The sequence below is a fragment of the Perca flavescens genome, chromosome 12 (assembly GCF_004354835.1).
Source record: "Perca flavescens isolate YP-PL-M2 chromosome 12, PFLA_1.0, whole genome shotgun sequence".
Lineage (NCBI taxonomy): Eukaryota > Metazoa > Chordata > Actinopteri > Perciformes > Percidae > Perca > Perca flavescens.
The window spans coordinates 28,944,254-28,971,997 of NC_041342.1; the positions used below are offsets into that span (position 1 = coordinate 28,944,254).

Sequence of the window (27,744 nt, forward strand, 5' to 3'; positions counted from 1 at the left end):
GCTGGATACATGGCTAAACGTCATTTGCTCTTACCAGTGTATCACCATGTTTACATCGGCCACAGCACCAATCGGTCCCAAAACGTCCCAGTTACATATTAAACGTGGCAGTGCCGTAAACAGATTATTTTTCTTTACAATCATTCACCAAAAGAAGGAAGCAGGCCTGCCTTGTTGCACGATCCAAAATTTCTTCAAAACTAGCCATTTTCAGCCTATAGTTTGCTAGTTTTAAGTTTGTTGTTGTTTCCCGAAGCGAAGGGATTTTGAGAACGACGACACACAAAGGGCGGAAGGTGAGGGACGCACCGGATGCCAGGCTTTATCCTGGAAATGTACTTCCCTTGATCCAGACTATCAACAACCATAACGCCTGCCATTACAGCAGCCAGGAGCACTATCGATTATCTTGTTGTTGTTGTGTTATTGCTCAAGGAAATGTTTAAATAGGCAACTTAAGTTTTTTTTCCCCTCAAAACCTTACAGAAGCCTTGACATGCGCTTCGGTGTTTGCGATGTCTTTTTTCTGGAGACTTCAGGGTCTCATCAAGGCTGCTGAACTGAAACATCGCTGATAATAATAGCATGTTAAGCTGTGATGAAGCTACATGATGTCTCTAGATGTAGCTTATAGTCTATATAGACACCCCCCACCGCAGCTCATTATTTTTAATTAGCCACACCTTTGAGTGAATTTGTGCCAGCCAGCTGGAGTGAATCCAGCACCTTTACCGCCCTCAGGATAGAGGCCAGTGTGAGAATTTGACAGACAATAAACAGAGACAGACAGCAGGAGAATTGCACCGCTATCCTGACTAATTATATATGAATCACAGAGGGAAAGAGGCTGAACCGATCTGCTGGGCTCAATGTCTCCCTCTCTGCTTCTGTACGTGCGCGTGTGTGTGTGTGTATGTGTGTGTGACGTCAAAGAGACACAAATGAGCAGTTTGGCTATAAAAAGCGAATGCGGGGAAAGAACCAGCTGCAGAAGCATCAGCAGCGCCTCTCACCCACGCACAGGCCTCACTTCCACTGCAGCTCAATACTCATTCTACTGTAATGGCTGAGGAAGAGTGGAATACTGCTTTCTATGGTTTACATAGCTGTATTTAGTTTGTTGGAGCTTTGGTGCATTCGGAGGTTTAACAAGACAACCACACACATCTGTCTGTCCATGTTTTAAGAAATAGGTCACTGTGCATGTGGCATTCACAGTGACAGTGTGTAGACAGTATGTCCTACGTCTACGGTGTATTTTATATTACAGGCACTAGGTTGTTTCCTTGGCAACATTTGGCTGTTTTGATGGCTTAAGGCAGCAGCATTAGAAATAACAGGTACGGTAACCGTGCAGCCAGCAGCCGTGCTGCTGAGATGCTGAAGATAATAATTAGCAGATTAAACATATAGAGCCAAGGGGAATGGGGACAGCTTATTATATGTAATGTGTTCTCTTCACCTGACTGATACAGCAGCTCTGCTCCCTGTGTTTTGTTTGCCACAATCAAGGAAGACTATATTTTTGAAAGGGAAAATGTATGTTTTCCGCAGTTGTCCCTTCTGCTTAGCTTCTGAATTTGTATTCTTTTTTAGTTTGTCTCCTAGACTTGTCTTTTTGCTTCATGTTTAAAAAGAAAATCCTGAACGCCTCTCGCTCTCTCTGAAAGTGCTTCATTGCTGTTTACCTAAATCAAATTCACTAGCTGTCTAATCTGCAGTTCAAACACTCAAAGATCTGTGTTGTATTTGAACTAAGCTCAATGGGATTTTCACACTTCTTCTTAGCCCACAGCCCAACAGAAAATGACTGCACATGTGTGAACAAGTCAACTTAGCCTCCATGATAACCATATTTCCCTAACTTACACGGCAAAGCTTTTGTTGCCTAACCCTTGAGAAAACGATGTTACAGTACAGCAGTTAATGTATCAACAAATAAAAATGATGAGATAATGCCAAATGCTAAAACGTAGTTGAACAGTAGTAGACAGGTAGAGTAGAGTTGTAATGTCAGCAAACTGACTCAGTAAATTCAGTAACACAACAAAATCTATGCAGCATTTAAAGTTTAATATGAATTGCCATAAACTGTTCAAGAGTGTATTGAACTGGAAAACAATCTGTTTTATTACTCATGAATTCCACTTTTCATTTGTAAGAAAGAAAAAAATGTATTTTGTACTTTCAAAGTTATATTTTGGCTTTAAGATGACATATCACAACATTCTCTAAGGGGGCGTTTCATATATATATATATATATATATATATATATATATATATATATATTTTTTTTTTTTTTACTACTTACTACATCTTACCTAACCCTATTGCAATACAAAATGACATAAAGTCATTGAGAAATATAATGCCACTCCAAATGAAAACTGATAAATGGATGTCACATGGAGTATTTTCATCTGTGAAACTTTTAAACAACATTTATAGGTGATGGTGGTCTCTATCGTTCATCATATTCTAAGTGTTAATTTTATTAGCTGAGGCAATGAACACAAAACTGCCTGAAACACTGCCCTTAAAAAGGTGAAATGTACCGTAGCGTAGGCAAAAAGTCTGTGCTTTCACTTTCTGTCACCACTCCTGGCATGATTGCAGTATGTTTGAATAAATGTCTGTATCACAGTGAATACATGAGTCACACTGCTGCTAGTTGAGACTGACAGCAGGCAAAGAGCGAGAGAGTCTGGGCCACTAACTGATCGCTTTGTCTTTCGCCCACTCAGGTCGACTACTGGATCCTGAAATACACATCCTTCCCCATCAGCTGGGGTCAGAATAGCCGCAGTTTGGGCCTCTCATGTGTTAGCATAAATTCGGGTCACAGAAGTTACCATCGGTGACTATTTCTCTAAAACATAATTAACCAGTAAGGTTTTTTTTTTTTTTAATCATGCAGTACTGCATCACGGAGTCTTTGAGGATTCTGGAACGACATCCAAAATGTAAAAGAGTTTTTAAATGACCCTCTGGGTTTTTCAAACATTGACAGTTAATTATGTTTTACAGAACGTTGACATGAAAGGCGCAAACTGGGCTCGGGTGAGAAATGACCTATATTGATACACTGTAAAAGGCCCTAGAGATATTCTTCATGATTATCGTGTTCAATGGATAGACAGCCAAGAAACTGCTGTTTTTTTAATGTCCTTTGAGCCGCTGGAAGGCCTTTAATGTGGCTCTTCTGTGCAGGATGTGTTGACGTGTATTGACAGAATACTTGTACTGATTATACATTATGCAGAATTGTTCAAGACAACAGGTAAACAGGGTGGAAAGTGTTTGTGTGCGCATTGACAGCAAACAGCATCAAAACCAAATGGAAATGGGAGCAGGGAGACATTAGAGAAAACAAGGACTAATAGCCTGTCTCTAATAGAAACCTGCTACAAATAAAGGCCTGGATCTATGAGGTACATAAAAGCCCCAGCCAGTATTTCACTATTGATGTTATACTTGGTCATTTGAATGTTCACTCTGATGTTGATAATGCTGATGTATGTCATACATGTGTACTGTGCAACCATGCACCCACACAATAATTCCTCACCACACACACACACACACACACACACACACACACACACACACACACACACACATACACACACATGATTATCCCACAAAGCACAGTACAGGTAACAAATAACAACAGCAGGTGCTGGGGAGGCCACTTAACTCTTACAGCTACAGCTTACTAAACATTGGAACGAGTTGAACTACATTCCTCATTTGACTTCTCAGTATTTCTTCTTTGGCTGGCCACCAAAAAAGATTTAAGGCTGATGATCGTATGTAGGCTCTACGCAGAGCCTACGCTGTAGCCTACGTAAGTGGCCTACGCAGTAGTGAGGATTTAACACCGGTGCTGCTGGCATGTCTGTGTCATTTAAGCGTATCTCTTTAAGAGAATAGCAGAGCCGGTATGTGTGTGTGTGTGTGCGTGGGGAGTGTGTGGTAGAGCGAGTGAGAGAGTGACGGGGATAAGCTTCGGAGCAAGTACCGACCACGCAGCAGAGACGGAGAAACAAAGTGTCTCCCCTTTGTATTCTGACCACGTTCGGAAATCTGTAGCAGGAAAAGTTAACCCTCTCCTTGATTGCGTGATGTTCAAAAGTAAGGGGAACCCGGAAATGAGTAGGGGGGAATGCGTCGCTACTAAGTCACGGCCAAGCGGACCAATCACAATTGTTGCGTTCTGCGTCGCCACGACGTGTAGTTACATTTCTGGAGAGGTTTGTGGTTTGTGGACTATGGTTTTGAAGCCTAGAGTTTGCCATGATGTGACAATTTTTGACAATACCGTGGAGCTGGGGAGGATGATGCTTGGGAGGGAAAGTTGCTGATTCTCAACCCTTCCGAAACAAGTTATCCAGGGAGATCTACCTCTTATACGTAGTTAAAGACCTCCCCAACACTTAGCTGAACACAGCAAAGAACAGCACAACAACAAGCCATCAAGAGAAAAACAGTGAGGAAAGGCAAGATAACTGGTAGAGAGCCAGGAAGGGAAACACTACTAAATTAAAAATGAAGTCTACAAACGGGAAAGGATGTCGTTCTTCATGAGTTCATGTGATAACCTAGCATTCAGAGAGTAAGGCTGCTACTGGCTCTGCACTTACTTCTCTCTTCAACTCAAAAGGAGGAAAGAGGAGGAAGAGGAGAAGGAAGAGGGAGGCTCCCCAAACCAAGAGGAAGTAAAGGAGGTGGAGGTGGGTTGGTGGGTGGCAGGGGGTTGGGTGGATAAGAAGCGTGGGGGTGAGTTGGGTGGGTGGAGGAGAGGCAGGAGGGGAGGAGTGGTGGAAAAGGGGGAGGAGGTGGCAGAAGGGTTCTTGGGAAATCAGAATAATAGGCTGGGGGTTGGGAGCAATGTTCCCTTCAAGGCTGTGGACGCACTACAACATTTTTATATTACCCAACACTAAACACATATTGAACAGTAAATCTATTAACATTAGACCAGTGTATAAATCAGCCATTGTTACAGGGCAATTCTGGGATGCTTGGAGATTTAGCTTATTGCATTACTGCACTGTTTAACGCCACTACAGGGGGTTTTCAGTTTGCTTATTATGTGCAAAAGTACCCAAACCCAAATCTGTGGACATTGTGCCTTATAGGAAATTGGTGAAGCACTCAATATTTTGTTATTCTGTTTCTATCAAGGTCTCTTTCCATTTGATATATCTGACTATAGTAGACCATTATAGGCTACTATATTTAAGCATTATTAAGCCACTGATCATGACTGCTTTATGACAATATTAGCAGGATTTTTGATTCAATGCGATGACATTTTTTTTTTATTTATTAGGTATTTATTTTGCTACATTTACCAATCTGGTTACTCTTTTTGTGAGCAGTTTCTCAATTTAACTACTATAAAATGTACCTCATAAAGTTATCCAGTATATCACTGTCACAATATCAAATGACATACTGTATACAATGATAGACTTTATCAACAGCACTCACCCCTTGTTCCAGGTGGTCAGAATGTGGCAGATGGTCCCAAAGTTTGGTTTGGTGTTTGGTTTGGTTTCTATTTGTGAGATTTTTGCTCCATGAATCTTTCTCATGTCTCTGTTTTTCTGTAAGTAAATGTTGCTATGTACAAATAAGAAGACACCCACACTTAAAAAGAGGAAACAATATAACTTCATTGTTTTGCTTTGATTTGTACATTGTCTTGGTGATAGTTATTGACAGATGGCAGGTCTAATCCTATATTCTCAATATTAAAGTAATCCGATTAGAATCAAGGACACACCTTTAAATGTGGTCCCCACACAAAGAACAAGTCACAGTATCAAAAAATGTTAAAAGAAGAGCAAGAAACTCTTTATTCTGCCAGATTCACCAAGCGCTGAAGAGTCACAAATCTGCAGGTCTGTCTCCATAATAAAGGCCCAGTGAAAAATGTTATCTAGCTAACTAGCCAGCAGGCTAATTAAAAAGCAGAAATGATCAACTACTACTAATGCCTCAATTCTACTGTAGCCTATGTGAAGCCTAACATCATCCTTACTTTCTCCGTGCACTTTGGTAAATGAAAAGGTGCGAGAGCCCGAGCCAAACTTCTGACAGGTGATTTCACCATCTGTTATTGACCTAATGTGCTTTAGCAACAAGGAAGCGCTCCGACTGTTATTCTGTCTTTTACCTTCCCGTCTGCACCAGAAGTGGGAATGTGTCACGCTGTCAACTTCGGCATCTGCTGTTTGTGATCACCTTGCAACCAACTTTTTTTCCAAATATTTGAGCAGTTTTACAATAAAACGTACAGCGTGATGGACGGACACGCCTGAAAAAACACGAGAGACTTTCTTTTACAGAAGTCTGACAAACATCGACCAATCTTAACGTAGCAGCGTAGATTATTTTAGGTCTCCTGCACAGCGCTGAGATCACCTGCTCATGTTACTGCTGTAATAGTCATGATGACTGGTCAATGTGTTGGTATTTTTGTTTTTTTGCAGCCGTGTTTCCACCACTTTCGGTATAGTACCCTTAGAACCTGCACTACCCTGTACGGACATTTACCTAAACACTTGAGCTGTTTGGTGGTTTAGTCGGACACAGTGAACAATTATATGGCATTACCTTGAGCCTAAGGAAATTGTGATACATTTTTATAAACCAAAGGATCGATTAATGGATTTAGCTAAAAAGATAATCCACAGATTAATCAATAATGATAATCATTTTTAGTTGCAGGTCTAATCCTTGATAAAACAAATTATCTGCACAAGATCATTTTAAATTAAATTGAATTATTTAAATACATTAAAGATCCAAGTTTGTTATCGCAGACATAGACACAATATAGGGATCGAAAGGACCCTGCATTATACCTATAATACCTATATTACCAGTTGTTGTGTGTCCCAAGCCTTAGCCAGTGATATCCAGTCATGGTTTTCAGTTATGTAAATCTGCAGTTGTCAGCCAAACACTAAAGCAATGCAGGGATTTTGTTTGGACTTTGACCCAGAGCAGGCCACCAAACTGGGATGCACATCTACTGATTCCTTGGAAGGGCTGTCATATAAAGCTACATTTACTAAAATTGCTGATGTGGAAAAGCATAAAATACATGCCCTAAGCAGCCTTGACTGTAGCCCCCAACCCTGCAAACCCTTTTGTTGAATAGACAGCCATGAGGAGTTGCACTCTGATAGAATTTGAAATCACACACTGCAGACTTATCCCATTCCCATGAACATATGTCCCCAACTGTGTCATGACATCCATCTTACAGAAATACACATACATTATAGCTTTTCTCCATATATACAGCTGACTCTTTCAGCTTACTACAAGCTAACTATACTGACTGTTAAACAATATAATAATATACTTCTGATTTCCTTGCCCATGCATCGTCTTCCACTTTGGGGTTCATTACATTCCACTACATCTTAGGTTAGTGGCCTCTGCATTTTGCTCTTAACTAACATCATGGGTGTTATCCCTAGATAAGGAAGTATTGAGTTTGGAGCATGGAGAATATGCAAACTCCACACAGAAAGGCTTGGGGATTTGAACTCAGAATTTGCTTGCTATGCTACGACAGTGCTAACCCCTGAGTGTGTAAATATTGTAAATATATTACCATATATCTGAGAAAGGTTGTCATGACTATTTTGTGTGTGTAAATCTTCTAATTTTAGAGTCCATAAAGTTCCTAAGAACTATAAGAGTGAATTCATATATTTCATATATTTCCAACTCATGTTCTCTGTGAATACTACAGTATGTCCATTACATTATTAATTCAGTGGTCAGAGCACACGTATTATAAGTAACACTAACAAGTAGTTCAAGTTGTAACCATGGTTACTTTACCAAATAATTGTGGCAATAGATTGCAGTGATTCTCACTGTATATTACCGATCATTCTGGGAACTTTTAAAGAATCAAACGTCAAGTGTCCTGAAAGGACTTTGGCATTGGGATAACCTAAAACTTTTACAATCATTTTTGCTAAACGAGTACTTCATGACCTATGTGACTCAAAAAATAATAATTGAATGTGCCAGGAGAGCAGCTGTGCACATCCTGGAACTTTTAGCTGAATTTCCCACAACTTCAGAATGGCTACCTGTCCACTCCAGTAATGGATTCCACTGTTTGGTTTGCCCTTCTTCAACTAATGCTGTTCTTCAGCTAGAGTGTAGTGTTTGGTAGAACTGAAAACCTGAAGTCTCACAAGACTGGACACCACTGACTTAAAGGAAACATTGGTGAGGAAAGTAAGTCGTGGAGAAAAGGGAGGCAACAAAGGGGAGAAGAGGGAATCGACTGGTTTTGGATGGGAGTCGGGGAGGAATTAGTTACCTGTAAGAAATGGCAAGATCGCTCCTGCTGCTGACTGGCCTTAGATTTGAATAGAGCTCTATCTAGGTTTAGGTTACCGGATCCTGCGCTGGCTCGTAGGTGGTTGTGGCTGCTGTTGTTGGTGTAGACCTCTCGGGCCCTGCTCACCGTTAGGCTTGATGACCATGCCCCTTTCTTCACAAGGGGCCCGTCCACAAGACCCAGTGGCATCAAGGGGCCACTTCCTCCAACGAGACCGCCACCGCTGTTATTGCTGCTACCACTAACTGGCACACATGCCGACGACGCTGCATACTTCACATCGTTGTTGCTCCGGGAGGCTTTGAGTGCAGAATGGTGGTGTGTGTGGCCATGGTGTGCATGGGTGTGTGTGTGCTCGTTGAGTGTACTGTAAGGGTCCATCATGAAGTACTGCTGGGACTGCGAGGAGGAGAGACTGGGGAGGGGAGTCTGGGGAAACTTGTCATGGTTGTTGCCGGGATACCGGCCCATTGTCATGGCGATGGGCGAGGGGGAAATGGAGGGTGAAGGTGAGGGTGGAGGTTGGTGGTGGTGAGGGTGGTAGAGACACAGCTCCCGTTCCAGGTTGTCATCTGAGCTCCAATATCCGGAGCCTGGAGCAGACGCTGAGCCGTGGAGCTGGTGGTGGTGGTGGCTTCGATGCTTGGGCTCCGCTGATCGACAGCGCTCACGGCTCTTGCTGCGCTTCCGTTGGCGCACTCCCACTGGTGGAGTTTCACCCTCTGGGCTGGCCCGTGAACCACCACCACCACCTCCTCCGCCACCACCACCACCATTAACGCTCCCATTATTGGCCCCCTTTGAGGGCTGTGTGTGGTGCGGCCCCTCCAATGAATGTGACTTGGTGAAGAGTTTCTGGACTGAGTGGACCAGGTGCCGAATTCTCCCTGGGCTGTCATTGTTGTTGTTGTTGGCCCCCATCCCCCCACTGTGGGCCAGCACTCCTCGTTTGTACTGTAGTGTATGGTAGCCATCTCTGGGAAATGACGGCTGACGCTCAAACGGGTCCGCAAAGATTGCTGGTACCCGGGTTGGAGTTTTACCTCCATAGCCTCCTCCACCTCCTCCTCCTCCTCCTCCTCCTCCTCCTCCCCCCCTCCTCCTCCTATATATGGTACCATGGCCATACACTCATCCTTTACCTCAGGATGGTGGGATGAGGAGGTGGAGTGGCACCTCCTTGGGAAGGTTCCATATGGGACGATGCTGTTGCTGTCGGAGGGGTACGGGGTGCGCTGAGAATTGTAGTAGGATAGCTCAGCTGGATGCGGCATGGGAATGGGCACAGGCATGTCATTTTGACTGATTAAATATGGCTTGCGGTCCACATGGTGACCCAGTAGATCATATGATGGTTCATAGGAGACCACGTGATGGTGACTCCGACTACTGGACAGGCCTTTCATGACAGGGGGAAGGATGGGTGGATGGAAAGAGGAATGGTATGGATGAGAGATGCCAGGCAGGCCTGTGACCAGAGAAGGGCTGCAGAAGACTGTCCCTGAGAGGAGAGCTGCAGACTCTGAAAGACAGGAAGAGAGAGGAGCAATAAGACAAACAGATACTATAATGCACAGCAACAAGTCCAACACATCAACCCTCTGGGTTTAATTAAATCATATTAGTGTTAACTAATGTTAAGACATTTCAACTTTCGTGTTTCAAATAATCAGTTTTAATTTTTATACACCTTAACTTATCCCTTTGTTTCTATTTCAGATTCATTCTCCAAATCCCAAAGACATGCGCAGAAAATACAAACACACTGCTACGAAGCAGCAACAATCTTTCATACATCCAGTGCAGAACAAGCCTGCCTACAGCAGTCAGACAATACAGAACTAAATGGAACAAAACATGGATAGCTGATAGCTGTAGTGTTTTCTTATTTTTTTATCTTTTGTGTTGTATATTGTTGTTCCATGTCATTTTGTTTATGTATGAATGGTTGTATGTAAATGTATGGTTGTTTTTGTAAATGCTTACATATGAGTATAAATGTATGGGGGCATGTGTGTATATTGATAAACATATAATTTTATATTTTACGGTAATTAAAATTAAAATTATGATCACAGACTTTGACCAGCCTACGAGAACAATGCTGCAGATTGTAGTCAAGTAGTGTAATATTGCGCTAAACAGGACGATGACACACACACCAGAATGACTCATTTTTCAAACATACTGTAGAGCTTCAGTGTTTCTATTGGTTGATCGTGCACATCCACATGGTCAAAGTTGAATACAAGTGAACTCTGATCGGCGGGTCAGAAAGAGCTGACTGGAGATGGAACATGCATGCTTGGATTTGTCCGTTGTTTGAGCTGGATGGAAGACGGAGCCAACATCTGTAGGGCGAAAGTGTAATGTGATCATCAGCTTAAATCCCACACAGAAAGGCTCTGAGTGGAACTGAGTGGCTCAGCTGGTAACCAAGAACAAGCCGTTGTTTGGGGCAACACCAAAAAAGTAGGTGGATGATTCAAGAACTGGAAGCAATAAATTTAAAAGTAAACACAGGCAGCATATGAATGATAGGAACATAGGAGCATAGGATAGTATTAAAAGTGAATGTCTTTCCAGTTCAAAGCCTGTCTGCCAGCCATTTCTACTCGGTGTACTAGGCAAACTCATCCAATCAGCTTGCACTTATTATTGCAGGTAACAGTACTGTAAGAAGTCCCCTCTTTCTGATCTTATATAACAGTGAGTTCACATCTCAGGCGACTATGGGAAAAGGCTCCAGGGTTCAGACTGCTCGCAAGGCAGTTTTATTACAGATGAACAGCCATGCAGGGGCACAGTGTTGATGTGTATGCTGCATGCAAGGCTGTGTGTGTACTTGCACTCTTGTTTTTGTGAAAGAGTTGTGGGAAAGGTACGTGTGTGTGTGTGTGTGTGTGTGTGTGTGTGTGTGTGTGTGTGTGTGTGTGTGTGTGTGTGTGTGTGTGTGAGTGAGAGAGAGAGTGTGTGCGAGTTTTCTCTGTCCTACTTGGCCCGTGACAGGACTGCTTAACACAACCTGACAGCTCCACTGGTAGAAGGGCTGCTAACAAGCCACAGTAACTCCCAGTGAGCTAGGATAAGCCACACACTCGCACACACTGAGATCAGTAGAACCCCCCCTCTCCCTCTGGAGTTCCTTCACAAGAAATCTTAGAGATATCACAAACACTCTGTGGCTTTCCGTTGCTTGTTTGATACATTTAAAAATGTAATTATTATACTAATATTGTGCAGCAAAATCCACAACTGATAGCGGGCTCTGGTACAAATCATTTGAGGTGTGACAGCAAAGGACCAATCACAGAAATGCTTTGATAGCATAATTTTGAAAGATAAACTACTATTAAATCCAAGGGTTTAAGGACACTGAGGCACTCAGGAGAGAATTACAGAAAATTTAATAAAGGCTTTTTAAAACTTTAAAAAGCCTTTATTATATTTCTTGGCTAAATCTTTAAAACGAGGCAATGCGTTTCGGTCTTCATCAGGGCAAGTATTAAATGTTTACATTTGAACTGTATCTTATAGCCTATTGGCCAGTAGTCACATGGTCAGTAGGCATGGGCCGATTACCAGTTTCAAGGTATACTGTGGTTTTAAAAAGTCACGGTTTTAAAGGTCCCATGACATGGTGCTCTTTGGATGCTTTTTATATAGACCTTAGTGGTCCCCTAATACTGTATCTGAAGTCTCTTTTATATAGACCTTAGTGGTCCCCTAATACTGTATCTGAAGTCTCTTTTATATAGACCTTAGTGGTCCCCTAATACTGTATCTGAAGTCTCTTTTATATAGACCTTAGTGGTCCCCTAATACTGTATCTGAAGTCTCTTTTATATAGACCTTAGTGGTCCCCTAATACTGGATCTGAAGTCTCTTTTATATAGACCTTAGTGGTCCCCTAATACTGTATCTGAAGTCTCTTTTATATAGACCTTAGTGATCCCATAATACTGTATCTGAAGTCTCTTTTATATAGACCTTAGTGATCCCCTAATAACAAGCAGATTCCAAAACGGCTCTTCTGAGCTTTCATTTTCTCAAAGGCAGAGCAGGATACCCAGGGCTCGGTTTACTCCTATCACCATTTCTAGCCACTGGGGGACCATAGACAGGCTGGGGGAACGCATATTAATGTTAAAAAACCTCATAAAGTGAAATTTTTAATGCCATGGGACCTTTAAATATATAGTGCGTAGAAACGTTTCTGTCGCCCCCATGAGGAATTCTAAGTAATGACAAAAAAACTGTAGGCGCGTCCACATGATACAAGCCTTCCGTGATCGCGCACAGCCCCCACCCCTCCTCCACGCAGTTGCTAGTAGCCAAGGAGGACACGGAGGATTAAAAAAACATGATGGACTCTTCAGAAGATGTCATCTTCACTCGAGTTTCTGCACGGAAAAGTCACCGGACGCCACAATCTTCTGAACACAGCCATACTGAGAAACACAGAGAGAGTTGTGTGGAGCTGATAGTCTTAATTAGCTTTGTAGCAACTCAATTGGCAATGGTTTGAATGTAACAGACGTTCATTAATATCCAAAAGTTACGCACTAAAGATTTAAAACCACTAACATTTTCCATCATACCATTCCTGCGGTAAGAGCAGTTTTTTAGGAGTCTTCAAGGACAGAAAGTGCAGTTTAGAAATCCTTCTCTTTGCCAGTGTGCAGTGTGTTTCAAAATAAAATACACTGTGTTCAATGAAAAAAAAAACTTTTTATTTAGACAATTAAAAAATAATAAATTTTAAAGCTGTAATTTGCAACAGCGTACCGTGAAACTGTGATATTTTTGCTGAAGGTTATCATACGTACCGTCAGAATCTCATACCATCCCATGCCTAATGGTCAGTAGGTAGAGAGTCACATGACAGACCATGTTCAGGAGTAAACCAATCAGCAATAATACAAACACAATATAAAGACAAAAATAGCAAAAAACAAGGAAAAAAAAAAGAGCAAAAAATACATACACATGTAGTTTCCACACACCCGAGCAGCACAGACTGCATTGTGACTTTTTATTAAATGGATCTGTATGAGCGATGCATAAATGGTAATAGATATGAGCATCAGCACGTGAGTGCAATGATTTTCCCTGATCAAGTCGAAAGTCTGAAGCGGTTAAAACTGTCTGTTGTGCTTGTGCCCACTTGGCAGATCCCACAGTAATCTTCTAGACTTATATAATTAGTTTCTCTTCTTTAAATGAATGATGTTTCCTTAGATTTGAAAACAGCCCTGGATTAAACACTGGATGTATGTTCTATGGAAAATTATGGGTAGGAAGTCCTGAATAACTGTGTCTCACTGAAAAGACATTGAACTCACAACACTATCTAAAAATAAAATGTAACTGAGTCAAGGGAGGAAGTGATTCACTTGAAATGATGTGTTAGTAAAGTCAGACATAACTGTACAAGGACCCAAATAACAGGGGGCTTAAATAAGCAGCATGTTTTTCTACTGGTGGCAATATGCATCTGATTAAAACCTACTAGTTTTCACAGTCATTTGATATGACTGTATAAAAGAACCTGAGCAAATATAAAGTCTGAGGTAGCTGGTGGAGAGTCATTCTGAATGGAAGGAGTCCCACTACTTAACAGGAACTGAAACAAATGGTGATCTTTGGGTAGATGTTTCCTCCCAACTTTGATGACACTGGCCATAACTGAACACATCAGCACATTACAGCTGAGAAAGTTTCCTGCAGAAAACAAAGTTACTGCAGTGTTTATGTCGCATGCACTGCAACATGTAGCTACGTGCTAACGTCAGGGAAAGCTGTCATCTTGGTTGCTGATGTTGTTAATTTCTCCCCAATTGCGAAACATTCCTGGTGGAACATGTCCGGTTGTGTAGTTTTTGGTTTAGACTCCTTTATTGGTGAATATTCACGGTAGAACGTGCCACTATACTCCATTATAGTCAGTACCCGGCTGCAATGACGGAAGGTTAAGAGACCATGGATGTATAATAAAACCTGGATATAGCGTTCAAGGCGTAGCCCCCTTCATTCCTATAAGCCAAAAAAGTTCAACTTCCTTGTATAAATTTACCCAGATGATTGGTGCTGCTTCCTCACTATGGGGCCCATAGAGCAGGCACACTAGAGACCTCCACCGGCTACTTCTGGTTTAGCGCTCTTAACTAACTTGAACGGAGATTAAAGGTGCTGTAGGTAGGATTGTGAAGATCCAGGACGTAGCCAAAAAATTTGAACATCGACAACTTCTCAATCCCTCCCCCCTTTCCGCTAAAGCCCTAAACAGTCTCTTAAGTCCCTCCCCCCACAAGGGAGAGCTGTGCACAATAGAGCGTGTATGAAGAGGGGGGAAGGGGAGGAAACCTATATGCAGCTCATGCGCGGGGAAGGGGGAGGGGAGGGGAGGCGTGTCCCTGAGCAGTGACTGACACGCAGTTAGAAACCTTCTATGATTGCATCTACTGACTGTCAACACCAACTGGCCTCAAGTGGAAGTGACTTGGTCCAAACAATCCTGATGCCCACATCAGAACAATAACTGGTCCAATAATCAGTGTGTGTTGCTGCTCCCTAAGCTATGAACAGAAAAGAAAGAAAGAGAGGGATCATGTCATCAGGGAGAATCTAACAGAAAGAGCTACAGAAACAAGACAACCAAAGCCACTAATCAGAAAAGGGTCAGAATGTAAACCGGTGTCATCAAAACCTGATTCATACTGTGATGATTGCTTTTGTTTCCTGGCTGAATGTACGCTAAGATTTACGTTTCGATTCCAAAGAGATCTTTCTAGAAGTAAAAGGGTGACAAAAGAGAAGTTATATGAGAAGAGGAATAGAGGTAAAGCAGTGGACGGAAACCAAGTCTATGTACAAGATTATGAAGAAGGGATGAAAAACAGACGAGAGATTGACAGCTGAACCCAACACATCTTCTACCACCACCTCCTGCTGCATTTTTCAAAGAGCCATATGTGCCAGGCAGGCTGGGTTGATGCTGTGTGTAGGCGGAAGGAGAAATAAAAATAGGGCTGAGATCAAGTTATTTTGGGCTAAATGGAAGCAGGCGAACAAAAAGCCTTTGAGTCACCCTCTGAGGGTGGATACCAGAGCCGAAGACAGACAGAATACTCATTTAATGTAGCCAGATGGGCATTTACTTCCATACCAGGGCGCATGTGCACGCACACACACACACACACACACACACACACACACACACACACACACACACACACACACACACACACACACACACACACACACACACACACACAAACAAGCAAAGAATATACCTCAATAACAAACTCAACAAAGAACTAATTTGTGTCTTTCAAAATAATGTTTATTCTGAATGCATTGAGTATTAGTTCAACTAATTCAACATTTTCTATATCAAAAGTGACCATGTGAAAATACAAAAGGGGTTGTCCGTCGGGTTAGGCGATATGAAGATACCATAAGAATATTATATTATTATATAAGAATATATTATTCGTCAACCATCAGACATTTTGCCATTCCGTTTATACCGAGGTAGCCATCCCTCTAAATTATCAGGTTATGGTTAATCAAACATTCATTGAAATACCTATATTTACTTTGCTGGATAAAAAAATAAAACAAAATCCCACATTCGAGTCTTGTCAATTTATATAGAAGAAATGGATTTTGCAGAAAAGTAAACTTGCAAAATATAGGGCTATCACAATATAAAATGACACGTACAGTAAACTATGATTTCAGCCATATCACCCACTCATGGTTACTCATACCAGTGCGGTCATTGAGCGGTTGTGAATTTAGAAGTAAATTAGCACTCATTTAAAAGTCTACTATTGATGGTGTGTTAATGTGCTGGTGAGAAGCTGTGAAATCTGAGACAGCAGAGTTGGCTGCTGAATGCTGTGAGAAAATGAAACCCATAAGACACGAAGAAATTTGGCGGCTGAACTCTCAAGGGAGAGTTTCACTTTCTCTTTTTCAGGAACACCCTGATCACATTTACACCTAGAGCTTGTCCAGTAAAACCACAGCCTGATCTACTGGCCTTTGATCAGCTTCACAGCTCCAGTAGTTGGGGTGAAGGGCCTTATTTTATTTCTTATTTCACTTATTTGTGGTAATTAGGGAGGTGTTTTTTCAACACATTCATACTCCCAACTCGTAAAATACTGACACTTGGTCAGGAGCTCTCAGAGTTGGATACTGACGCAAAAATCACCCTTTAGTGTAATAGTGATATTCTGAATACATTGAATAGGCATATATCATTTAAAAGATACTTAAAACTGTGCATAAAAGAGTAAGTTAAAACTGCTAAGTTAAAATAATGTAATTCATTGCACTGCTTGGTTCAACTGCTTGGTTAAAAAGATGGTCATTCATTTCTTTACTGAGTTAAAATGCACTATGATCTGTAGATCGGTAATCCGTTGCTCTGACCTTTTCACATAAAAAAGGCTTAAAGGATAAATAGGATAAAAAAATGATTTGTGTTTAAAATGCTGTCTAAGACCATTTGAAATTACATTTTGCAGTATGTCTTTGTTTCCCTATAGTAGTAGTATGTGTGTATATCTGAGGCATTGTTTTTTGCATTCCTGAGTGCATGAGTCTGCATTTGTGTGTGTGTTTATGTGTGTGTGTGTGTGTGTGTGTTACAGTACTAGACACTGCAGTCAACATGTGACTGCAGTACAGTCGAGTGCATCAATACCAGCAGCTCCACACACATGCAGTTCTGGTGAGGTCATCTCTCTCACACACACACACACACACACACACACACACACACACACACACACACACACACACACACACACACACACACACACACACACACACACACACACACACACACACACACACACGCACACACACCTTGGCTGTCACTGTCAATAATGAGGACGTGTGTCTATTTGTTTCCTGTTTTAAGTACTAGTTGATTTGCTAATCTGTGTTCGATAACTAATGCCTTGTTCGGACTGTGTAGGGGAATGTGTGGCTTTTACAGGGGCACGACATTAGCGTCTGTGTGGGACACACCAGGCAAAGCAGCAGCTCAGCCGCAGCGCTGTAAGATGACGTAGCATTAAGAGCGACAACTGTAGCGAGTAGTATGAAAGACTTAAAATCCACGTACGGAGGTTGGTTGGGGTGGTGGGTGGGTCAAACAACACAGGACTTTCACCCAGGAGACTGGGGTTTGTGTCCCTTTTCGTCCCACGTGTCACTGAAACATACATTTTGTAACCCTACCCACAATCTTTTCCTACACCTAACTGTCCCGTTCTCTTGCTTCATTTCAGTTAAATGTAGGCTACGTCCCGGCCCAGAGCGTCAAAAGGTGATGCCAAAAGTCCAAACCCAGTACGTCAAATAGTGACGCCAATAGTCCCAACCCAGAGCCTCAAAAAGTGATGCCAAGAGTCCCAACCAACTGGTCTAAATATGACGCTAAAGGACACTTTTTGCTTCAATAACAAACGCCAAAGGCACCTGACCAAGCATGGCTTTTTGACCCAATGGGAGTGAGAATGTCAGATTTATCCTGATGATAATCATTTTTTTTTTTTTTTATATCAACTTGCGCAATAGACACACTGTGTGCGAATGCGACAGATTGTGAAAGCCACTTAGGGATTTTTTGTTGTTGAAAGAGAGTGTCAGTAGAAAACTGCGATTTAAAATGTGTTTTTCTTTGTTTTTGGTGCCTTTTGCGTTCATTTCAATGTTTCATTTGTTCACTGAGGTAATGTTGGAAATCATTTTCTTCCACTTTCTTTTTAATTCAACAAGCAATTTGTGGTACTTTTCAGCAGGAAGGCAGAACTGATTATTCTTTTTTTTTAATTGGTTTATTTATCTCAAGTAATATCTTTATCGTGATACTCAACGTTATCACATATTGCATATTTTACTCATATCGTGCAGCAGCAGTTGTGTTGAAGTTCAATACATTAATATATATATATATATATATATATATATATATATATATATATATATATATATATATATTTAGATGCATTGAACAGTCCATAATACATATATATATATATATTGAACAGTTGAACAGTCTAATATATATATATATATATATATATATATATATATATATATATATATATATATATATTATGGCAGACTGTTCAATGCATCTATATAACAATAATAGGAGTTTCAATGATCTAAACAAATCCTCTTCCTAAAAATACAAATACTGACATTACCAAACGTACACTGAGCCCAGAGTAGAACACATTTCCGGTGATTCAGACTATAACTGAGCAAGATGTGGTTTAATGGCTGGTATAATGGTCTGTAGTCATCAACTGCTATTGTCAACCAGTTAATGTTCAGACGTCACTATGCAGGCGGAGGAAACTCAATACAAAATGGGACCCCTGGCAAAATCACTGAAAAGACCCTATAGTAATATATTGATTTCTCTCTCTCTCTCTCTCTCTCTCTCTCTCTCTCTCTCTCTCTCTGATCTATGTTTACTGGGTTGATACTCTTTTACCAAAACCTTCCTCGATGGCTTGTGTCTTTCAAGATAAGACAAAGATAAGATAGGATAGAACTTTGACAGGGGCAGGCTCAAACGACATAAAATACATATAAGAACATAAAGATACATATAGAAACGTTATAATAACACTGACTGTACAGAAATCTGCAAAATGCAAACAAACAGTGAAAGAAGAAGCCTGAATGGAGCTGTTTGATGTTGTCTATGTATGTCAGTTCAGTGTGGTGATGACAGTGGGGGTGAAGGATTTTTTAAATAGGTCTTTACTTGCAAATGGGACTCTGTAGCGTCAACCTGATGATAACTGAAAGGATTGGTGAACGGGGTGGGTGGGATCCTGTGTGATTGTAGTTGCTTTCCTGAGTACTGACCGGGTGTGAAGTTCTGTTAGAGTGGTTTTGGGGGGGAGCCAATTCTCTTGCTGGCCTGATTTATTATTCGTGCAAGTTTTGTTTTGTGTTTTGTGTGATGGTGAGGACATTGTACCATGCTGAGGTTGTCTCATTGAACAGTTTCTTATTTTCTGGCCAATGGAGAGTTATGCTTTACCAACATTGCAGGCATATTTGTTGTCATTTGTCATTGCAGGCAGTGCCCAGGAGGTAAACTGGCACCTCTCCAGCTACCAGTTCACACTCCGCGTTTGCTCTGTGTGGGGAAGTGTGCCGACTGAGCTATTGTCGCTTCCCCCCTAAATACAATATTGATGACAGATACATTTTGTATTCAAAATAGCATATTGATGTTAGAAATTACATTAAAAAAAGTATGAAAAAGTGTTAAACTCACTGAATCTATACGTCCTGAGTTGCTGGATATTATAAGACAACTGAATAGTGCATAAATGATAAACTAGTGCTTTCTTTTAAAGTTTGAGTATTTGCTGATTGTATTTTCTAACCGCATACTGCTTTGATCTTTCATGCAGTCTTGCTGAATAATGTAACACATCGCCTGCTGCGCTCATGGCAGAGATTTATAATTATTAATAACAAATTCTGCTCAAGGCTGATTGTTATTTATAAATAGTTAGAGATAGTTATACAGTAAACACTAATGAAGTACCGTTGCAGTGTGATTACCACCAGCTTTGCACAAACTTCTGCCAATCTTTCTGCCTGGACACACAACGCCACTGTAATCCTAGAGGAAGTCTATCGTCCTGTCAGTGGTCCATAGAGGCATTTTCATTGGGTTGCAATGCCATAACATTTTCAAAGTAACAACCAATACTAGAGGAAAGGTAAGGGGTCTAGATAATGTGTCTTTATATATGTATACTTTTTTTTTATTGCATTTAACAAGAAATCCCAGATGAAAATTCATTCTACAATTATGCACAGCTTTCTATGCCCACCGAGCCCCCACCCTCCACCCTATGGCGCAGTGATGCTCAGTGCAAACACACACAAAAAAGGATATACACACACAACACACACACACACACACACACACACACACACACACACACACACACATATACTAATACATAAACATATACCATACCCAAATACATACTAGGGGTGGAGGAAAAAAATCGATACAGCATGGTATTTAGCACATTTTCTGTGGCATTACTGTATCGATACACAGATGGCAAGTATTGATCTAATATTACGTATGTGTTATTGTGTGTTGGTCCGTTTGTCTGCTTGACTATCCCATCTGCATTAGAGCAATTAAATTGAAGTGAGATGAAAATTTATCTTTTTAGATAAAACAGATGTTGACAAAGTTTCCTTCTGGGGACATAATTTCAAATTGGGAAAAAGTTAATAAATTGCAATACATCGCAGAATACTACTTCTTCCAAGTAGCTCGCTACATTGGTGTCAGAAGTGGGATCGAGCACGTCGTAAAATAAAAATGGAAGAAGTCCGAGAGCCAGAGATATCGATCAACGGACGTTTACTCAACCTCTACACACACTCGATACACAGAGGTCATCAATCTATGTCAGTGTCTCAGTCATGGTAACCCAACAAATGTAAATAAACATGAACACTAAATCAAGACTACAACCTAGGTAATGTAAATGCACAACGAAAACACTAACAGAACATCATTTACACACTTAAACTAGGACAGGAACCGTTAAAAACCTAGTCCCGTGATCCTTTGCACTACCGTGCAGAACGATCAACACAACGGCATCCTGCCGGCCGTTACAATATTATCGTGAAGTATCATGATGGTATCATATGCAGTCTAATGTATGTGTCTTTTCCTGAGATTTTCTCTCTCTTTCACTTGTCTCTCCTTCTGTCTCTTCTGGTCTTACAACATAACCAAAAGGAGAAAGGATGTGTAACCATGGTAACCACAGCAGTATGTGAGACAGACATGAGTGAACAGAAATTTCATGAGAAAAAAAAAAAAACACTCATTATACCTCCTACATTCCACAGCATTTAGTACTAACACTGTCCTACCAGTTAGACCCACATGGACACACACACACACACACACACACACACACACACACACACACACACACACACACACACACACACACACACACACACACACAGTGAGTGTTCAGGCAGTACCATAGAAACCCGTCTATAAACAGCTAAGGCAGGAGGGTTTTCCTAATGCAGCCTGGATGTATTTGAATACATATGAGACATGATAAACTTGGAGGAGCAAATGTGCATCCCAACTTTTTGATCATACAACTTTGCTATTTTTAAACTATTGAGCTAGTTTGGTTCAAAAATAGTTATATCAGGCTTTCATGTGGCGTATATAATCGAAAAACGTATATTTCCTGTCCTTACAAGTAATTTCCTCATATGAACTTCGGACAATGCCCGGGTAAGTGTTACCGCCCTCTCTCCGATTAACGCTAGCTCATAGTTCAGGCCCAGTCAAAACAATACTGCTATCAAAACAAAACTAGTCGCTTACAGCCAAAGAACTGCCTAAGATATGCTAATTGTGCATTAAAATAGTCTATGATTTGAGATAATGTAGGTTAAAGTGATCTGTTTTTAAAGTTATGATTAATTATTCCTGTACAACATTACAACTACACCAGCTAGTGGTGCTATTGAGAGTAGCTACAGTGTACCACGAGAACCTGTGTGTAAAATACAGTACAGGTGGCATTGGACTTAGATAGTTGTTGTAAGGCCATTTCATTCTTCCAAACTGTACTTGCAGTTAGACTTTGCAGATGGCCTTGTGAGTATTGAGAATAGCAACCCTCAGGTTTAACATTGTTTAACTAGGTTTATTATCCAAATCATTTTTTGATGTGTTGTACAGCTATTTCATTTATCTAATTGTTTAAGATGACATAATGGCCTGCAATTTACTACCATTTTAGTATGTTTTTATGAATATAATTTCAATAATGAAATAGACATTCTTCTAATAATAATTTCCTGCTCAGATCCACCCAAGGATATACTGTTCTTGATGAATTCTTGGTTTTCATAGCACCCTCAATCTAACTAATCTAGACTAGTGCAGGTGGCTGTTTATTGACTTAATCCAAGATGTTAAATGGTGTAAATATACAGATTTGTATAACCAATAACCAATGTCATAAGATGATTGCCATCTATGAGCCTGTCATTTTAATTAGATCCATCAGGTTTTATTCAGTGGGTGGGTGTTTGGTAGTTGTCAGTCAGTTTGTTATTGTTCAGCAACTGAGGATGCCCAACCTCCAAATATGGAATAATTAGTTAGGAGAGATGGATGTTATTAATTCTTTAGAAAGAAAGCTTAAAAGAAAGGAATCAGTGTGAGCCATTTGATATCCACTCTGCACCCCCTGGACAGCACAGTATTAAACAAAAAGAAGCCCCAAAAAAACCCACTCTCTTATTATTCTTTTATCTGCCTGCAACCCCACTGACCTGTTGCCTATGCCTGAAATTCTGCTGAATCCCCGAGCCGCACCAAACATGCTGAAGGCCGGAAACCAGCAACTTTGAAAGAAACAGACATTGAAAGAGAGATACTCGGAACTAAACGAGATCTGGCCAGAGACTACTTCTGCTTGTACTATTTCACTGTGCAGGTATATACAAGGATATGAATATCAAAATTTCCTGAATGACAGTTCAAAGTTCAATGTTAAATCAGATTGAACCCGCTGTAAAGGAACAAGACAGGGTCAATTTGCAATCGGCAGTGAAGACGTCTCGCCCCATACTCTCTGAAATGAATGGCGAAGGATTTTTTGGTCTGACTGCACTTTCAGTTTGAGCACTTCAGAGGATTAATCACTGCAGCAACTGTACACACAACTCACCTCTTGTAGGATTCCTGTTTGACTTCTGTGTTTTCTTACATCTGCAAAAAGCCCTTCACAGCATGAAAAACTCTAACCTTGAGGCATAACAAACCCACCTCACCTTCAACTGATATGGAATTGATGTGACTGACAGTTGATTCTTTGGACATAAGTAAGCTTTTTGCCTTTCCCCTTTACTGTAAATTCCCTTAAAATGTGCTTATGATGATCAACTGAAACTTGATTATGATTGAAGATCAAATGCATCCATTATTAATCTTTTGTCAGACTGCATATCTGCCTGTAACGCCATTGTAACGTGCTGTAGTTGAGGACTGTTGGTGGTGAGTGAATCCTCTTCAGCTGCTCTCAGATATTTATATCACTGCATCTATCACAAGGACATGGACTATGCACAGCATTATGAATGCTGGTGCTTTCCATGAAAAAAGTGTTAGGTTCAGCAGGGAGGAGTAGGGAATGGTGGACCCAAAATGCAGAGGCAGGCAGGAGAACGTAAAGGTGGAAGGTTTATTAATCCATGAAAAACAAAGTGCAAACAACAAAGGAAGTCCTGAAAGCAGCAGGCAAAAAACCAGAGTGTAGAAAACAAAAGCAGGGAATCCAAAAAACAAGAGCAGAAAACAAACCAGCAACTACAGAACAAAAGAAATCCAGGGAGCAAAAAAACCAGACACGAGCAAACACTGGGAGACACGACAGGCACACACAAACGCACAAAATGATCTGACACTGGACAAGGGGAACACAAAGACTAAATACAGAGGGTAACGAGAAAACAAGCAACAGGTGACACTAAGGCTGGGAAACAGGTGAACCACATTAGGGAAATCACAGAGGAGGGAAAAACACCGGAAGTAAATCAGACAAGACAAGACAGAAAACCAGACCATCAAAATAAAACAGGAAACAGAACATACAGACACAAGGCAAAACAAGACAGGGACTACAGCTAGGCGAGACAAGGGAGGAAACACGGGTTACAACAGAAAACAGAACAAATACACAACATAAACAGGAAACAAGAACAGAACCTCAAAACCAACAGAACTCAAACCCCAAAACCATGACAATAATGTAATGTAATAATAAGACACGGCTCCCATGAAGGAGAGGAGATGGGTTAGAGCTGCATTATGCAACATGTCTTTTAAAAATACACTGAGGCTCAACCAGTGGCTCTCAATCTGAATCTCAGGTCCCAGCGCCACGCTGGTCAGTCTAGTTGGCTACTCAGGAACTAGCTGACGTTTATGTTTTAATTATGAAGTGCAAAGTCAGATATATTAGAGCAGGAACATAATACACATGAATTCAGCACCAGCATACCTGTTTCCATTTATAAGACCTTGTTTCCTAAGTTCAAAGTGAGCAACCATGACGGCAGATGACAGGAGAGGTTTGCTTATAAAAGTTTCTCATACAAACTCTGAACTGGGGAAGACTGGTTTTCAGTGCACCTTGCTACTGGAATTAAACGCAACACAACTTAAGTGAGCTGACTAATGCCTACCAAACACTAGAAGACTTTGAACAGACTTTGAAAAGACTACAGTCTGACACCATCTCACATCTAAAGACAAAGACATTTCACATCTAACGTTAAGACTCTGATAATGTGTAAAGCCTGGGGACCTTGCAGGGTCACAAATTGCAAGACAAAAACTAGATTTGTTTTGAAAAATTTAACCAAGCTAGCTAGCTACCGCTAGCGTTAGCTGTTAACTTAAGGGGACGTTTGCAGATTTTCTTTTCTGCCGTACATGCAGATGAATGTCTCCAGTTCGCGTTTATCCGCCGGTAAAACTCCCGTTGGATGACTGGCTTCAGAGCGGTTGAAAATCTGCAACTTTTGCTCTTTAGCGTTTAGCTTAGCGCGGCGCCATAGCAGCCATAAAAAACGCTGACTCTAGCCCATTGCTGCTTCCTGTTTGGTGCCGGAGGGAGCGCACCCATTGGTTGTTGAAAATGTTCACATGATTTAACTTCACTACCAAAAATTAAAACTTACGATAATATCAAACACGTTTGATTTTGTCTGGATGTCCAGATGGGGAAAAGACCAAAAGATTGAGACGACGGGAGCGTGCCCTAACTCTAGCAAGACTCTCAGGATTTCATTCCAATCCTGTCTGCGACAGTGGAATTGTTGAAAAGTCATTTGGTGTAAGGTCGGCATAACTGTTCTTGTCACAGGTGGTAGAAGTTATCAGACAAACACTAAACCAATTTTCTAAGGAAGTGCAGTTGTTGGCCGGGCGTGTTCAGAATGCCATGGTGTTATCGTTAAATGTCAACTGACTGCTTCAACTCAAGGTTTGTGTACTGTGTGTTTTCAGCTATTTCTGAATACTGTAAGAACACAGTCTTAATGCTGGGGGATTAGTTTGTCCCTCTTGGTGCTTGGATTCTAATAGAGCTCCCTCCCAGAGAAGAGCCTTTAGTGCCAAACATAACTGCATAGTGATTTGCTATAACTTGCCATAAACGGTTAATTCCTTGACGCAAGTATTGACTGACTCTATATCTGCACTGAAGAAAGTCGTGAGTATTTCATCCAGCTGGATAGATTTTATGAAGAGACAAAACAGCCATTAAAATCCCATGGAGAGTGGGACAGACTAAGCACTGCTGGAGGCTATCAACAACTCCCTCCCCATCCCTCCCTCTCTTCCTTTTTCTCCCATACGTACGACCCCCAATCGACTAGAGATGTACGTCAGAATCTGCGTGGAAAGGTTTTTTTTTTTCCTCTTTCTTTTCGCCCACTGACTGTTATGATTCAACTCAGCCTTTAGAGCAGGGTTGAGAAGAGAAGAGAAGAGCGTGGGCTTAACCTGCTTCTCCCTGTGTCTCTCTCTCCATCTCAGTACCGGCTTCCCTTCTTCACAGAGCTGCAGAGCTGCTCCCTTTGACTCAGAAATTAAATCCTGGGTTGGTACATGCCTGTGAAGCCTACGATATACAGACAGATAGAATGGAACAGCTCAGTGGTGGGATGTGTGAAGGAGGTGGGGACCAAAACGACCAGCTGACTGTGAAAGAAGCGTGAATCATATCTTTAGCACCTATCTTCTCCTGTCATATTCCTCTCTCAAACTATGGTAGACTGATTACTTCTCTCCTTTTTTTTTTTTTTTTTACAGCATTTCTGCATCAACAGACAATTCACACTCGGAGAAGTTATCTGTCTCAGATGAATTTAAAAGATAATGAATCCACAGCCAGGAGCAAATCAGATATCACAATATCTCTTCACGAAAATACTTTGATGTCGATACCACGGCGATATTGTAGGGTTGACAATTAGATTTTAGATAAATAATCTTCAGTACCATGGATATAAGGACTAATGGTGTTCTAAAGGATTGTGTTGAAACCATAGAAATAGAATGAGAGAAGAAAGCACAACTGTTGGCCGTGGTCATTTGACTAGATAAAAAGAAAATGGTGCTCAGCACTGACCATTGACCATAGAAATAGAATGAGTTCGCCCACTAACGGTCACAGTTCTTTGCAATGGCAACGGGACACATACAGTAAAATCCGCCGCCGCTTTGATCATCCTGCATTGTTGATTTGAATGGGAATGTCCATTCTACTCTCATTCTATTTCTAAGGGTGGAACCTGACTACATCTACCTTGGCTATGGAGTCCAAGTTGCTAAATACTACAGTTCAGCAGGCAAAGTTCTGCTTCAGAGGAGACAGAGCAGATTCCGATCACCTGATCAACATGTTCTCTGCTATGGGCTTGCTGGAGAGCTCCAGGGAATTCATGGCTCACTGGATACACTCACTGCTTTGCTTAGAGTATTCACGCATACGCCTATGGGAAGGCCAAGAGATCAGATAGTTAAATTAGAAAAGTTGCTTCCTCCTGATCTACAGAAGTGCTTGGAGAAGGTAAAGCTCATGTGACAAAGATGATACCAAGGGCGTAACTTTTGGTTCAACATTAGGGGGGGTTTGAGATCTCCAACTATCTACGACACATGTCTGCATATGTCGTAAAAAAGCCTGGAAAAAGTAAAAAAAAACGCTTGCAAAAATGTCCAAAAGAAACCCGAAAAGGCAACAAAAACATTGAACAAATTGTCCAAAATGAGAAAAGCTTCGGAAAAAGCCCAGTTTTTTTTTTTGGGGAAAAACTTGTTCATTCAAAAATTCTTCTGTGCAGGTGCGTTGGAAAATAACATCAATGTGGAAACAAAGGGCTCTACTCAACCTTCATCAAGACTATTTCAAACAACAAACATAGCCGGGCTTAAAATACATTTGGCCCCTCCCATTTTGCGTCCCCAGGTGTGGGTCAATGGTACGGATTAAATAGAAATGCTGTGAAGTAGACACAATGGAATAACATCTAGTGGAATATGAGAGTTGGATAGTGAGTTATGGTCCATGTACACTCACCTCCTTTATATCCCCATCATTGTAGAGTTGTCGCTAACTGGAAGGGATTGACATCTCTGTATTACCGGTCTCACATTAACTCGTTATCTGGGGAAAAGACACAATGTATGCACGCACACACACACACACACACACAC

The 27,744-nt window shown here is 41.1% G+C and overlaps 1 protein-coding gene and 1 long non-coding RNA gene across 2 annotated transcripts in view; both read right to left on the reverse strand.

Annotated features, from left to right (window-relative positions):
* LOC114565170 (disks large-associated protein 1) overlaps positions 1 to 9,415 on the reverse strand; it is a 48,880-nt gene extending 39,465 nt beyond the window's left edge. Inside the window, exon 1 of the mRNA XM_028593065.1 lies at positions 8,364 to 9,415. Within this exon, the coding sequence (XP_028448866.1) occupies positions 8,364 to 9,305 (942 nt within the window). The 5' untranslated portion in view covers positions 9,306 to 9,415. The remainder of the gene's footprint in view (positions 1 to 8,363) is intronic.
* A 405-nt stretch (positions 9,416 to 9,820) lies between these two features.
* The window catches only part of LOC114565173 (uncharacterized), a 43,129-nt gene continuing 25,205 nt past the window's right edge, over positions 9,821 to 27,744 (reverse strand). The window contains exons 2-3 of the long non-coding RNA XR_003693884.1: positions 27,608 to 27,694; positions 9,821 to 9,906 (exon numbers count right to left, since the gene is read on the reverse strand). This is a non-coding gene — a long non-coding RNA (uncharacterized LOC114565173). The remainder of the gene's footprint in view (positions 9,907 to 27,607; positions 27,695 to 27,744) is intronic.